The sequence below is a fragment of the Engraulis encrasicolus genome, chromosome 7 (assembly GCF_034702125.1).
Source record: "Engraulis encrasicolus isolate BLACKSEA-1 chromosome 7, IST_EnEncr_1.0, whole genome shotgun sequence".
Lineage (NCBI taxonomy): Eukaryota > Metazoa > Chordata > Actinopteri > Clupeiformes > Engraulidae > Engraulis > Engraulis encrasicolus.
In genome coordinates, this window is record NC_085863.1 from 33,716,548 (window position 1) to 33,731,547 (window position 15,000).

General features: G+C 44.3%; 2 protein-coding genes across 15 annotated transcripts in view; one reads left to right on the forward strand and one right to left on the reverse strand.

Annotated features, from left to right (window-relative positions):
• The window catches only part of auts2a (activator of transcription and developmental regulator AUTS2 a), a 596,658-nt gene that overhangs the window by 440,595 nt on the left and 141,063 nt on the right, over positions 1 to 15,000 (reverse strand). The gene's annotated exons all lie outside the window — the stretch shown is intronic.
• LOC134452735 (uncharacterized) lies at positions 5,974 to 7,702 on the forward strand. 2 transcript variants are annotated; one of them, XM_063203289.1, is made up of 3 exons: positions 5,974 to 6,404; positions 6,728 to 6,798; positions 7,071 to 7,702. In XM_063203289.1, exons 1-3 carry the CDS (start codon positions 6,058 to 6,060, stop codon positions 7,304 to 7,306), a joined length of 654 nt encoding a protein of 217 aa, XP_063059359.1. In that variant the 5' UTR covers positions 5,974 to 6,057; the 3' UTR covers positions 7,307 to 7,702. The 2 variants fall into 2 exon arrangements, with proteins under 2 accessions (XP_063059359.1, XP_063059358.1); XM_063203288.1 differs by having other exon boundaries at positions 5,977 to 6,430; positions 6,730 to 6,798.

Genomic DNA, 15,000 nt, shown 5'->3' on the forward strand with positions numbered 1-15,000 from the left:
ACTGAGCAAATGTGAAAACCACCCAATCTGGCAACACTGCCTCCCCTTCCTCCTCCACTAAAACTCTCCATTCCTCCTTGCCTCTCACCCCTTACCCCCACATCGGCCCTTTGGAAGGGAAGGGGGGCTGATCAAGTATCTGTTTGCTGGCTCCTTGGGCCTGTGTTATGGGCTACAGTTGCTCTCGCCTCAGAACTCGCCAACATGTCCACCTTCCAAGCCCCCGGAGCGCGGGAGGAGGGGATGGAGGGAGGGGTGGAAAAGAGGGATGATTTGGGTATGATGGAGGGAGGGGATGATTTGGGGAGAGAGGGAGTGAGGGATGGGATGTAGAGGGGGTGGAGAAATGGAGGAATGGAAGAAGGGATGGATGGATGTGATAGAGAGAGAAATGGAGGGATTAATGGAGGGAGGGGATAGAAGAATGTGTGGAGAGAAAGGATGGTTGGAGGTGAAGAAAGGAGGAATGGAGAGGGGTTAGAGAGTGATGGACAGAGAAACAGATAGAAGTATGAATGGAGGGAAGGGATAAATGGAGGTAAAGGAAAAAAAATGGAGAGTGAGTGGAGAGGGATGGAGCGAGTGATGAAGAGAGGGATGGATGGAGGGATGGGGTATGTAAAGAAGAATGTAGGGTGGGGTGTAGGAATGGAGGTGACAAAGGGAGAGGAGGAGGAGTTGGAGGGTGAAGGACATTCTGCTCAGACGATGCCAACACTTGACAGATATTTATGGGCCAAATGAAACGCTTTATTGTGGACTCCCAACTCCCCAAAGTGCCATTTGCCACGGCATGTGGGGGAGCAAAAATGAAAGAAAAGAGAGAAAAAGAGAAAGAGAGAAAGAAACAGGGAGAGAGAGAAAAAAATAAAAACTCCAGACGGCCTTTGGGTTTTAATTATTCATTGCGTATAATGGGGGCGGAGGGTGGAATCAGTGCGGTGGGGGTGACGGGAAAATTACAGTGATTTAGACCGTGTTCCGTCCATCGCCCTGCCGCATGGGAGCATTATGTGGCGACCCCAGACATTACAGCGGCCATTTTGATTAACAACCCTGAGGTCTGGTGGAGAGGTCCGCAACCGAGGCCCTCGGCAAACATTACCCGCCGACGGCCTCCGAAGCGAGGACATACTTAGTGGCAAATAAGAGAAATATGTAAATATGTCTCACAGCTGGAGTTTGTGTGTGTGTGTGTGTGTGTCTGTGTGTGTGTGTGTGTGTGTGTGTGTGTGTGTGTGTGTGTGTGTGTGTGTGTGTGTGTGTGTGTGTGTGTGTGTGTGTGTGCATGTGCGCGTGTCCGTGTGCGTGTGCGTGAGTGTGTGTCTGTGTGTGTGTGTGTGTGTGTGTGTGTGTGTGTGTGTGTGTGCGTGTGCGTGTGCGTGTGCGTGTGTGCGTGTGTGTGCGTACGTCTGTGGGTGCATGTGCGTGTGTGTGTGGGTGTGTGTCTACAGTGTCCTGGGGGAAGAATAAGCCATAACGATTACGCTCTTCACAGATCCCACAAAACTATTATTCCCGCTCGGCGCGGCTCGCACTCAAAAAAACACATCATGCAAATCTATTTTTCCTGGCTGACTGACAAGGCCAGCCACGGCACGGCACGCAGATCAGCATTAAAGAAACAGAAAAACACACATCGAAGGCTCTGCGGAAAAGCTGCGGCGCATTTCCCATTAAATTCTTCCTCGGCTACGGCTATTATCAGCAAAATGGGCTGCAGAGTGTCTCCACGGTTACCAGCGAATTATTGATCGTGACCTGTGAACTACATGTGTTTGCCTTGACTGTGGGGGTACTCTGGGGGGTAAGTGTGGAGAGTGGGGTGGTGGTGGGGGTGGTAGATAGGGGGAGGGGAATACAGCCGCGGGGGTTTGTGGAGAAAGGGGAACTCCCAAGGGTGTTTATGGAAGTGGTCGGGAGGGTTTGGGAGGAGGGGGGAAACAGCAGACATTGTGCTACACGTGCCCTCCTCTTTCTCGCTCGGGCCTGTAGATTACTCCGGCAGATAGGCCTACCGCCTCAGTAATTCCTAGCTCATGAAAAGATGTTTGTGTTTTCCGTTTCAGACAGAGTATTGAGCTATACTGAAAGTAGCAATTTTGACATTGTACAGCATACAAACCATGCAACAATGCTGTGGTATGTCATCAGGCAGTCTTTCTGTGCATCTTGAAATCTGCAGTGTTCTACAAGACATGAGGCATTTGTGTGTTGTTCATGCATCCCCGTGTTTACAGTGAGATTATCTTGTCCTGATTGTGCCTCTGTTGTTGAACACAATGTCTGTCTTGGAAAACAAGAGCTGAGCACAGCAGGCTGGAGAATAAGGCGTTGAGCAGAGCGGAGCAGAGTAGAGCAGAGCAGAGCAGAGCAGGATCTGACAGACAGCCGCGCCTAGCAGCAGCCTCTCTCCCTCCTTCCTTCTCTCTCTCCCTCCTTCCTTCCCTTTGTCTGCCTCCAGAATATTCCTCACAGCATTATTCAGTACCGCCACCAGGGGGTGCTAGAACACCACTCAAGCGCCAGCCGGCGTGCACATGCCAAGAATTCGAATGAATCCCCCTCATTTGCGTCATCCGTGGCACATGGAACAGCCAGCTCATCCATTCACGTTTGTTATCAGTCCCCCCCCCTCCCCCCCCTGCTCCTCTTTTTGTCTCTGTCTCATTTTTCTCTTACTGTGTGTGTATGAGTGTGCCTGTGTGTCTGTGTACATACAGTACACCTGCATCATTTATCTGTCAGGTGTGTTATACAAGCTGCACAAAAAGAGACAAGTGCATGTCTTTTAGTGGTTAAACAACATGGAAATGTCTGCTCAATGTGTTTTCAGTCGTCTTGCCAATATGCCCATAATAAGATCAGCAACAACAACAAAAAAATGAAGTCGACTCCACACTCCACAATTCGGCTTGAATAAACTAAAAAAAATCAGCTGGTGTGCACAAACATTGCGCAATGTGCAATGAAAATCGCCCTTCCGTAGTTTACGGTGGTAAAGCCCGCAGACAGACCTTGAGCGCTCGGTTGCTCAACGCACCACCACCACAACAACAAACAGTTTGTCTCCAAGACTCAAAATTCAGAGCAGGTGGATGGGAGTGAGTGAACTCGATCGAACTCTGGGCCAAACACACGGCACAGCACAGCACAGCTGGAGGATCTCCAGGCCAACCCCTGGCTCCACAGGGCTCAACAGCACATCTCACATGAATGCTTTCCGCCTTCCTATAACAAGGTGCACACCACACCACTGAGAATGGGCGAATAGCTCTGGGTCTGAGGGGAGGAGAAGACAGGTGAATAGAATCAGAGGGGTATAAAGTAGACGAAGAAGTACAAGTAGAATTACAAGTACAAGTAAAAGTACAAGTAGAAGTAGGATTAACACATTATGGAAATGCAACACTAATACATGACACTGCATCAGTATGGTATAGAAAAACCTTAAACGAATTGACTCCTCTAATTACTTAGTTAGTTTGTGCCTGTAATTAAGGTTTGTGCTTGAAGAACTGTTGTAGGCTTGTACGGCACAAATAATGTATTCCACCCTGCCTACTATCATAAGACTTAGACTTAGACTTTTTATTGTTCATTGTTGAAATTGAAAATTAGCTTTGGTGGTGGCACAATAATCAGCATTTTTACTTTTCTTTTACTTTTGCTTTTGCTTTCAACATTATAGAGGCAGCAGACTAAATTCTATGCTGAAACAAAATCATGGATCAGAGTGAAGGTGAGTCATCCACCTCTAGTCTTACACCTCAGACTGCGTACTCTCTAACAGTGCTGATGAATGGAGTAGCACCACACTGAGTGAATGATACTGCACTACAGTGGTAGAAAAACCATGCAAATCTTATCTGTGTCTGCAATTATTAGTTTGTGCCTATAATAACTACTAGACATATTTTGTGCATGTAAAAATAATGTATATACAGTATTTCACTCTACCTACCATAATCAGTACTTTACCGGTAGTTTTACTGCTGCGTCCACTTCCATTTCACTGGCCTTAAAGAGTTGGAATAACTTCTACTCTGTTGAAAAGAAATGTGGATCACAGTAAAGCTGAGTCACCCAACTACAGGCCAGTCTTACACCTCATCCTGGGCAATCTCACTGCAGTAGTTCATTGATGAATGGAGAAGCTCCACTTTGAGTGCAAGCTACTGCACCCGTATGGTGGGAAAAGCATGTAAAAACACACTGGTGTCTGCAATCACTAGTTTGTGCTACTAATAACTAGTAGAAATATGTTGTGCTTGTGAAAAGAATGTAAGTATTTACAGAGACGATCTATATGCATCTTTCGTATTTATTTATGCCGGTTCGACTCCTGACCCGCCAGGTTGGTGGTGGAGTAATTAAGCTCTCCACCGTCTTCTGAGCATGGTACCGTCCCGCCGCACTGCTCCCTTTTGGGCGCAATTCGGGGCTGCCCCCTTGCACGAGTGAGGCATACATGCATTTCGTTGTGTGCAATGTGCACTTGTGTGCTGTGGGGTGTTGTGTTACAATGATAATGTAAGTTGGAGTTTCCTAGTCGGGCTTTCACTTCACTTTCACTTAAAGAGTTACAATAACTGCTATGATAGAAAAAAAAATCAAAGTAAAGCTGAGTCATCCAACTACAGGCCAGTCTTACACCTCATCCTGTGTACTCTCAGTGCAGTAGTCCACTGATGAATGGAGAAGCTCCAGCATGAGTGCATGTCCTCAGGTGGTGTGCACTAGTGTCACCTGGCTCTCTTTAAGTACTCTGGGCAGCAGCCCTGCTTCATGCTTCATGCTCAGCTAGCTATTGTATGGCAGACGGAGCCTTGAGGAGGCTGACAGGTACATCACTCAAGCGCTGCTGCATCCTTGACCACTGATGACGGCACATGGCCTCTCACACAACAGAACGCTACGCTATACTATACTACACGCATGCACGCACGCACGCAGGCACGCACACACGCAGGCGCGCACGCACGTAGGCGCGCAGGCGCGCATGCACGCACGCACGCACGCACGCACGCACGCACGCACGCACGCACACACACACACACACACACACACACACACACACACACACACACACACACACACAGAGCCACATGCACACATATGGGTGCACATACATTGACAAAGAAATATGTGCTTGCATGAACAAACATAAAAGACACAGGCTTCTAAACCTTGATGTTTCTTTACAGCATACTATAGTCTGCCTGTTTTACATTCCAATGCAAACATACACAACTCATGTTCTCAGTGAAACGTGTCCTATGTAATCCAATGCAGTTTTATGGACACACAGACACATACACGTACGCAGGCACTCCACACACACACGCACACACACACGCACGCGCACACGCAGACAGGCGCACATAGGCGCGCACACACACGCACGCACACGCACACACACACACACACACACACACACACACACACACACACACACACACACACACACACACACACACACACACACAACAACAACAACAACAACAACAACAACAACAACAACATAATATGGTAAAATATTACACAATAATTGAATATTTGAATCTTTAGAATTACTTTTTGATTATTTTCCCCATCAGTTTTATTTTCCTCATTATTTTACTTTCTTAATTTTATTATTTTATATACTATTTTTTTGTATAGGCATTAGTGTTCTGAGACCATGGTGTATGGTGATATTTCATGATGTATAATAACATGGTGATATATTATTATTATTATTATTCATTATTATTCAACAAATGATGTTCATACTTGCATAAACATTGCATATTATTATTATTATTATTATTATTTATTCAACAACTGATTTCCATGCAGCAGTGAAACTGGAAGTAATAGTTGATATAGAATATCCATGACATCATAGATTAGGGAAAGTTCAATTCAATGGTTCTTTTATTTAGTAACAGCATCAAACAACAACAAGTGATGTCATAATGGTGATTAAAACTCAACTGAGTGAAAAGTGGAATTCTTGCTCACTCTGCCTGGCGCTTGTTTAGGTCAGTTGATAACAATTTTACTGCTGCTCTCATGTGGTTTTTCTGTTTCTTGGCCTGCTGTTGGACAGCAGGGCAAGACAGAAATGCAAAACTCACGAGGAAACTTACAAAAAAAGTAAATAGATACACCTTGGATCAGCTATGGAGAAAAGTCAAGTCTTTAGGAATACATGTGGCTGAGGATAAACTTAGGAAGGATGAACAGTCCATGAGGAATCTCCGGATGCTCCTCATAACAGAACTTGCGATGGCTGAACTATTCAAGACAGGAACTGAACTAAAAGGAAAAAGGAAGAAAAAATCTGACGCAGACGCTGAGAACGGAAATGTGACCAATGGTGTCCAAACCATCACTGCAGCAGAAGGAGAGCTGGAGGAAGGAAAGATTATCATCACTCCTCAGGGTGAGCAGAAGACCTATCACTCAAGATTACAAGATATTTATTGTCATGTTCGCATGAATTCCAAAATTCATAAGCAATGAAAAGGGGTTTGTTTTGCTCAAAAGTCCTAAAAAGTAAAAACTGAGGAATGAAATGTAAAACATGTAGAAAAAGTCTCCAAGGTGAAAAATGAATAAACACATAAATAAATACACTGACTCACTGACCAAAACAACAAACAAACAAAGTAATTTAAAAAAAACTGCAGTAACAGAATCAGCACTGACTAACTGCATTTCATACCACATCCTGTCTTCCAGGACTGCGTGTGGCGCTTGCTGAGACAGAGGTACAACAGCTGGTGGACATGGACACAATGGCAATAGAAAGTACGTACAGCAGAACTCCTCTCAGTAAAGCAGATCTAGATTAGAATGGAGTACACTAAGTACAGTAGTACTTAAGCAGTCACATGGTGTGCATTTTCTTAATTTCATACTGTGTATGTCCTACTACTTCAGAAATGCTGCTCTTTTTGGCCAATGCTTAATTGAAATATAATGACCCTGGTAAAATGAAGGATGAATAAAAAAGCCAAAATAATAATAATTAAGGAAAAAAATAAAATTGAAATCACTAAATTCTCCCTTTTAATGTCCAGATGTGGAAAACGGTGCAGGAGAACGTGCTGGGGCTCTGGGGGTTGAGAAGCAGGCAGGAGGGACCATACGCCGGGCAGATGGTCCCGTTCTGCTTCGCCTCCCTGCTGCCCCTAGGAAGAAGTTCTCCTCCATCCCCACCAGGAGGAACGCCTGCTCCACTCCCATCAACAGGTACTACACCATCCCCAGGAGCTGGGCGCACCAGTGGGCAGACATCAGCAACAGCGGCTTGTAGGCGAATACAGGAACTGATCGACTGGCTTTGGACTCGGATTTGGATTAACTGGACATGAATGTGGATATGGACTTGGCTGGCACATGATGAACTGGTTTTGGACTTGGGACTTTGATTAATGGATTTGAATATGGACTTGGCTGACACATGATGAACTGGTTTTGGACTTGGGACTTCGATGATCTGGATATGGATTTGAATATGGACTTGGCTGACACACGATGAACTGGTTTTGGACTTTGGACTTTGATGATTTGAATATGGACTTGGCTGACACACGATGAACTGGTTTTGGACTTCGATTAACTGGATATGATTCAGTGTAGACTTGTAGTGGATTTTGAAACATTTGCATTTAATTTAAAAAAATAAAAAATAAAATAACAATACTTTAAAGTTCATGGTTCTTGTGTTCATTGAAAGAGCTGACAGGTGCCGCCGTGACAAATGTCATTCACATTGGATGAGGATGAAGTCAAGTCAAGTCAAGTCTGGTTTATTTATATACCCTATTTCATACACAATGAGGCAGCCCAATGTGCTTTACAAGTAATAATGAAGATAGAACAATGTAAATATAGGATTAAGATAAATTACAAAATGAACAATACAACAATTGTTCAATATCAAAAAATGTAAAGAAAAGAATAAATAAAAATAAAAATAAAAAAAACGGAAATAACCGTACTAGTAATAACTAGTAGATTGGATATAAACATGGATAAAGTGGGCACAGTTTTAATGTGCAAGGGTAGGAGGTTCCAGAGTCTGACTGCATAGGCCTACGACACACACATACACATACACACACACACACACACACACACACACACACACACACACACACACACACACACACACACACACACACACACACACACACACACACACACAAAAACATATTGTAGTTGCCAGCCTGAAAATATGCATACTCCTGCAAAGCTTAAAAAGAAACCGATCTTCTTTGAGCACTTTAACAATGACTAAGGGGATATGGATTGGGTGTAATTGAGTGTTTTAAGAGCCAGTGCCTTGCCAAGGAACACTGAGGAAATGGGAAGCTGAATAGCATCCAAATTGACAAGGAGGACAAAGAAGTGACATGGAATTCAATTTAATCAGATGCGCACTCACTGGTTCTAAAAGACAAACAAAAGCAAATAACGAGGAATCAATACGGCCTGTGTTCAAGGCCGCTGACAGCTTTTGCTGGGCCCAGGACAAAGTCACCTGAAAGGGCCCCCGATCCAATACCTACAATGTAATGGAAACCCAAGTTTGGGCCCCCTCTCTACCTGGGCCCGGGACAAATGAACCATTTGTCCCCCCTGTCGGCTTCCCTGCCTGTGTGCAAAGCCAGAAGAGAGGGAATGGCTCCAGCTATACGGTTCACAACAAACAACAAACTACTGCGGAGGATGTTTTGTTTGCTTGGGGTTTTTTTGTGAACACTATCTGTTATTGTCTTCTTTAGAGAAGAAAAAAACATGAGTGAGACATTATTTCCAAAAGATGGGAGCGTTAAGATCCTTATCTTGAAGATAAAATAACCTTTGCTTCGTAGAGAGCTTACAAACATCTTCCCGGGTGAGTTAGAGACACGGTGAAGAAAATAAGAGAAAGAGAGATAAGCAGGAAGATGGGCTGTTTTTTTTACCTACTTAACTGAACATTTCAGACCATATTTTTCTTCGTGTTAACTACCTTAGGTTTCCATGCAACTTGTTTGTGCACATTTGACCTAGCAATTATCACCTGGATGCACTGCAAATAGCCTATGCTGTAAAGAAAACAAAAAGGGAAAATGTGCATGAGAAAGTTATCAATTTGTTGAACATATAGGCCTCCTATAAATGAATGTACAGTACTTTGGATATGCGTAATTAATACAGTATATTAATAAATTAACTGGGTGGGTACTGATGGTTCCTCTCAGTCAGAACAACAGCACTGTCACAGCTGTCCAAGATGAAGTGTGAGTGTGTGTGTGTGTGCGTGCATGCGTGCGTGCGTGCGTGCGTGCGTGCGTGCGTGTGTGTGTGTGTGTATGTGTGCGTGTGTGTGTGAATGCATGTGCTCACGTGTGTGCGTGCGTGCGTGCGTGCGTGCGTGCGTGCGTGCGTGCGTGCGTGCGTGCGTGCGTGCGTGCGTGTGTGCGTGCGTGTGCGTGTGTGTGTTCTGTTTCTCTCTTACACCAAACTAAACCTGATGGGTGGAGCCTGTAGTCCAGAGGCCACCCACGATATGCACCTGCCTGTGTCCCCCCCTCCTCCAGCCGGCCAGGGCAGGTGGCAGTGGGCCAGTGGTGCTCAAGGTTACGTCATCATCAACCCCCACCTCACTGCACAGACATGACAGATCACTGCACAGCCACTGAAAACACATATGTTGCACCTTCCACAGACCTGTAACTACATGATGCATGATAAAAAAAAATAATCATTAGAAAAACTGCACTCTTGGCCTAGGCCGAAATGCCTGTCTGCCACTAGAATAAATTACACCCAAGAGTGCGGCTTTTCTACATGAACTTGAAACAGTTGGGAGTTGAGCACACTTTCTCTAAAAAAAGACTGATAAAAAATAAAACAGATCCACTCTGAGAGACAATATGTGTGCTGGAAAATGTATTGGACTGTTATCCCTTTTTGCCTAAGCCACAATAAAATAGAAAAATGGGCTATGGGGAGCAGAAATGTGCACAGGGTTCCTGTGTGTTTTGAAGAGTTAGCAACAAATAAAAAGAAAGAAAGTGAGTAACAAAAATGAGGACGTCTTCCTTTTTTTCTCATCTACTGAGGAAAATGTGTGGGAGTGCCTTTATTGCCAGAAGCTCTCCAACAAATCCGACAAAACCATCCAAAAAGAAAGTCATTCTAGTGTTTTCTTTTTTGTTCTCCCGACCCTTAATGTAATTTCAAGCCCTCTCTCTACGACAGGTGCACTCTTTCAAAATGGGCTGTAGCGCAGCGTTTCGGAGGTTGCAAGAGAGAGAGAAAGAGAGAGAACAGCCTTTGAGAGAATTGTCTGTGATCGTTTTCTCCCAGAGCTCAATAAGCAAGGGGAAGACACACCACCCACACAAAGGTCACAGAGTTCGACTGCCAGATGCCAACCAGGCCGTAGAAACGTCTGTGTTATCTATCTATCTATCTACTCGCTTTTACTCGTATGGGAGAAAATGAATATCAGATAGAGTAATGCCATAGACAAATCATTGTGCCTGAAGCTGAACACAACATATCTGCATGTGTACACTGCATAATCAAGAATTGATTAAAAAAAAAAAAAATAGGTAATAATACAGTAGGACTATGCTACAGGTAATTTAATGCAAAAGCTCGGCAAAAGCATTGCACTAATATTCAGTTCGTCATCACTCAGCTCAAGTATAACTTCAACTAGACCGAGATCAACCTGGTACTGAATATTGTGATACACTTGTCATAGTCCTGATGTACCCTCATTTATTATTTTTAGTAATATTCAAGTATGAATGTAATGTACCGGGCATGGACTATTAAAACATTTTGTCAGAACAATATTGAAGTATAATAGACTAAAATCCAGTTATACAATTAGTTGCATAAAGGCATGGTGTACAAATAAAAAAATAAAATAAAAAAATTCACAGTAGACAAACAGTGTTACGGACTTTATTCTTTTTCACATGGTGACCAATGTGTCCATCCCGCCAGCCACTGGTGTACTGTTACTATATCTACCATTCTCAGTCATGAGGTAGGCCACGGAGCTAAACAAGTATGTTTTAAAGCCTTTTCACTAAAAAAGAAAAGCAGACGCCTGAACGAACTCTAATCCAACAGTTTGTGAAGTACACCCACCCTAATTCCTCAGCAAAACAATCCATACTGAAACAGCCAGGTGCGGCCAGAAGTGAGCAGCTAGAACGACCTCTTCAATTAGCTAGGTAATTAAGGCCTGAGCAGAGAAAAAAAGGGTTAGGGAGAAACAAAGGTGACTGTACAATACTCTGCAGGCAATCAATTCCGTTCATTAACCAATTAGGAGTGAGTCTGGAATGAGGGCCGAGGGCCACGGGGCCAAACATGCAGTGTGGTGAGGGGTCATCTCAGAGCAACACGGGGGCCAGAGAGCTGATTATAACACGACATGCATCAGGCACTGTGCAAGAAATACCTTGCAAAGCACATGGCCAAAAAAAATAGTCAGAAAAGCAGAGAAGGAGATTGGGGGAAGTAATAAGTAAGTAACACACACATGCATGCATGCACGCACGCACACACGCACCCACGCACGCACGCACACAGGCACACTCACAGACACACACACACACACACACACGCACACACACACACAGACACACACGCACACAGACACGCAGGCACGCAGGCACGCACACACACACACACACACACACACACACACACACACACACACACACACACACACACACACACACACACACACACACACACACATACACAAGGCACACAACCCCCCACAAACATAGAAAAACACAACCACATTAAAAAGCAACTCTTAAAAATATATGGCTCAAATAACTACACTAAGATGCCGCCCGGTACACACCTGCTATGAAGCTGAGGTAATTAGGATGTAAATGACTTGAAAGGCTTTATCTATCTACCATCTCTATCTATCTGTCTGTGATTGGCTTGGGATGAGGGAAGAAGCGCTCGGCTCTGCCAACAGATAAAATAAATAAATAAGCGAGCGAGCGCTCCTCTCTTGACCTCATTCTGGAGGTGGAGAAGGCTGTCAGGAAAACAAATGGCTTTGTGAAGGGGGAGACGATGCGCCGCGGGAGGACACCAGCACACACACACACACACACACACACAAACACACACACACACACACACTCACATGGGCGAGCATGCATATACACACACATAGACACAGACACACACAGGCACACACACACAGAGACACACAGACACACACACACACACACACACACACACACACACACACACACACGCATACACACACACACATGCTCACAGACCAATGTGCACAGACACAGACACAGGCACACAAACACACACAGAAGCACACACGCAAGCATGCACGCACGCACACAAACGCGCACACAGAGAGACGCTCTAGCCCATGCACACATCTAAAGCTGTCAACTATTGACAAAATGGAATAAATTTATGCTTCTATTCTTTCACTCACATCTCTGACTGTATTCTCTCTGTCTTGTCTCTGTCTTCTCTCTCTCTCTCTCTCTCTCTCTCTCTCTCTCTCTCTCTCTCTCTCTCTCTCTCTCTCTCTCTCTCTCTCTCTCTCTCTCTTTTGTAAGCGTGACATAATCATCAGTCCTGTCTTATATGGACAGGATTGATCGATTGCATTACAGAGAATTAGATGACGAGTTTCACAAACTCCTAATTCTTTCTCTGGCTGCGAGCAAGAAAGAGACAATCAGCAAAAGGAAATACAGAAACAAAACTGAGCTGTTTTGGGAGTTCTTGTTGATTGTTGCTTTTTTCTTGTCTGGGAATTAGAGGATGATGAAAAAAGCTCAAAGATAATGCCACTCAAGGAATTTTAACACTCTCACTCACACACAGAGAGACGTGAACGACACACAATATGGTAATTAAAACAGGCAAACTGTTTACATACTGACACACATACACATACACATACAAGCATACACAGCCACATACACACACGGAAACACGAACACAGAAAACACACACACACACACACACACAGACACAGACACAGACACAGACACAGACACAGACACACACACACACACACACACACACACACACACACACACACACACACACACACACACACACACACACACACACACACACACAGCCACACACACAAACAATAACGTTGGGTAATCTCTCCTTTGCCGAATGGCAGGGGTTTGCGAGGCGTCATGGAATTAATCTGCTACAGTGGCATGATTAGATTCAGCAGGGGATGACTGCCACAATGGTGTCACACTGACAGACAGATGAGCCTATCAGCATCACACACGCCGGAAAAAATTAAATAAAATAAAACACCACCACCAAGAATTCAACAGCACAACAACAACAAAAAAACGCCTCTGCCTTTGCCTTTTTCTACCCGCGCCGCCGCCGTCACACAATAAATCTGCTTATTATGGAGCCAAATTACGCCGGCAAGTGAAATTGCTAGCGTGCAGATGTGGTTATTGCTTTGAAGGGGGAATGAAAATGATTCGGGCAAATAGATTAATTGCAAAGTGTCTAATGTGATTTTGCGGAGACCGGGAGCAAATGCCAGAACGGTGCATTTCAATTCCGACTCGAAGCCTGTCCAAACCACTGACAGGGAGGAAGAGGGGAAGATGAAGAGAGAAAGGGAGAGAGAGAGAGAGAGAGAGAGAGAGAGAGAAATAGGCAGAGAGAAATAGAAAGAGCAAGAGAGAGAGAAATAGAGTGCACACAGGGTTAGAGAGAGAGAGAGAGAGAGAGAGAGAGAGAGAGAGAGCTAGAGAGTTAAAAAGTTGCATCTCCGTCCAGCAAAAGCTATGATTATACATAACAGACACACACATACACATAGGCCTACTGAAATACTTGCGAAAATGAAAGTGATTTAACTCTACTGTCTCTTCATTTTCCTGAGTGATATTAAGGGCTGCCATCAACGATCATTTACACAATATGTTGACTGATTCAGGCATGCCGTTTCTCCAGAATGCATTCTGGCAGTGCTGGCAATGTAAATTGGCCTCTGAGCTTATGTCACAAGCTGCTAAACAGATCTCCGAGGAGAGCTTGGTAGAGCCTAGCTTTTATTTTTTTTTCTTTCTGACTGCATTGTTCACTCTGTTAATTGTTGCTGTCGGTGTCGTGGGGCCACCTCTCCACCTGTGCGAAGGGGGGTACGGAAATACCGGCGGTGAAGTGATAATTACGCCGCGTAACAGAAGGCAATCAACAACAAGTGCTGTGCGTGCCGCCGCAATGACAAGAATGGAGCTTCACAGCTGTTTTCTTTAACCCTTTCGGCTAACAACGTCAGACCATATATTAAGATCGTCATAACAGCGTTGTAACATATTACTTTTGCATGTGCCATTTTGCCTGCTTGATATGCCCTTTGAATTATTTACAACAAGCCTGCCCTCCCATGTCTATGGTTATTTATATCATTAATAGGATTCAACCACCCACCTCGAAGCAATTTAGAATTCTGAAACAGGCCTACAGGCAAATCTGCAAGATGCATTCATGACTTTTAGGTTATTTCGATAACAAGCAACCACCCAAACAAACAAAAAAAACACAGACAGACAAACATAGCTGCTAGGGAAAATAACAATGTTCTTTCAAATGTTTCCCCATGCTTTGCGCATTGTGTTTGAGCTAAGCAACATCTATGGGTTTATTGGAAGGTAATATCCCAAAAAAAATAACTAATCTCAAAATAGTGCATCTGGGGCAAACAAACACAACAGAAACCCAAGTAAATATAGCCAAGCCTCTCCACAACAACACAACAGACGAGTACAGTACATCGTATCAGCACACAGAGAACTGCAGTGAGATGCAGAGAGCAGAAAAACACATCAGAGGCATTCGTTTCCTAATTAGGCTTCAGGTAAGGCAAAGTGCACGGCTGACAATCCTATACGCTGCATCTGCCTAGCTCGTTTAGCTGCCTCCCTCCAGCACTACTATTAT

What these genes read in the sequence shown, in the direction of transcription:
- LOC134452735 (XM_063203288.1), top strand. Translation starts at nt 6,058, where the DNA reads ATGTGGTTTTTCTGTTTCTTGGCCTGCTGTTGGACAGCAGGGCAAGAC. An exon ending in GATTATCATCACTCCTCAGG is followed by an intron (nt 6,431 to 6,729) that starts GTGAGCAGAAGA and finishes CCTGTCTTCCAG; the next exon opens with GACTGCGTGTGGCGCTTGCT. An exon ending in GGACACAATGGCAATAGAAA is followed by an intron (nt 6,799 to 7,070) that starts GTACGTACAGCA and finishes TTTAATGTCCAG; the next exon opens with ATGTGGAAAACGGTGCAGGA.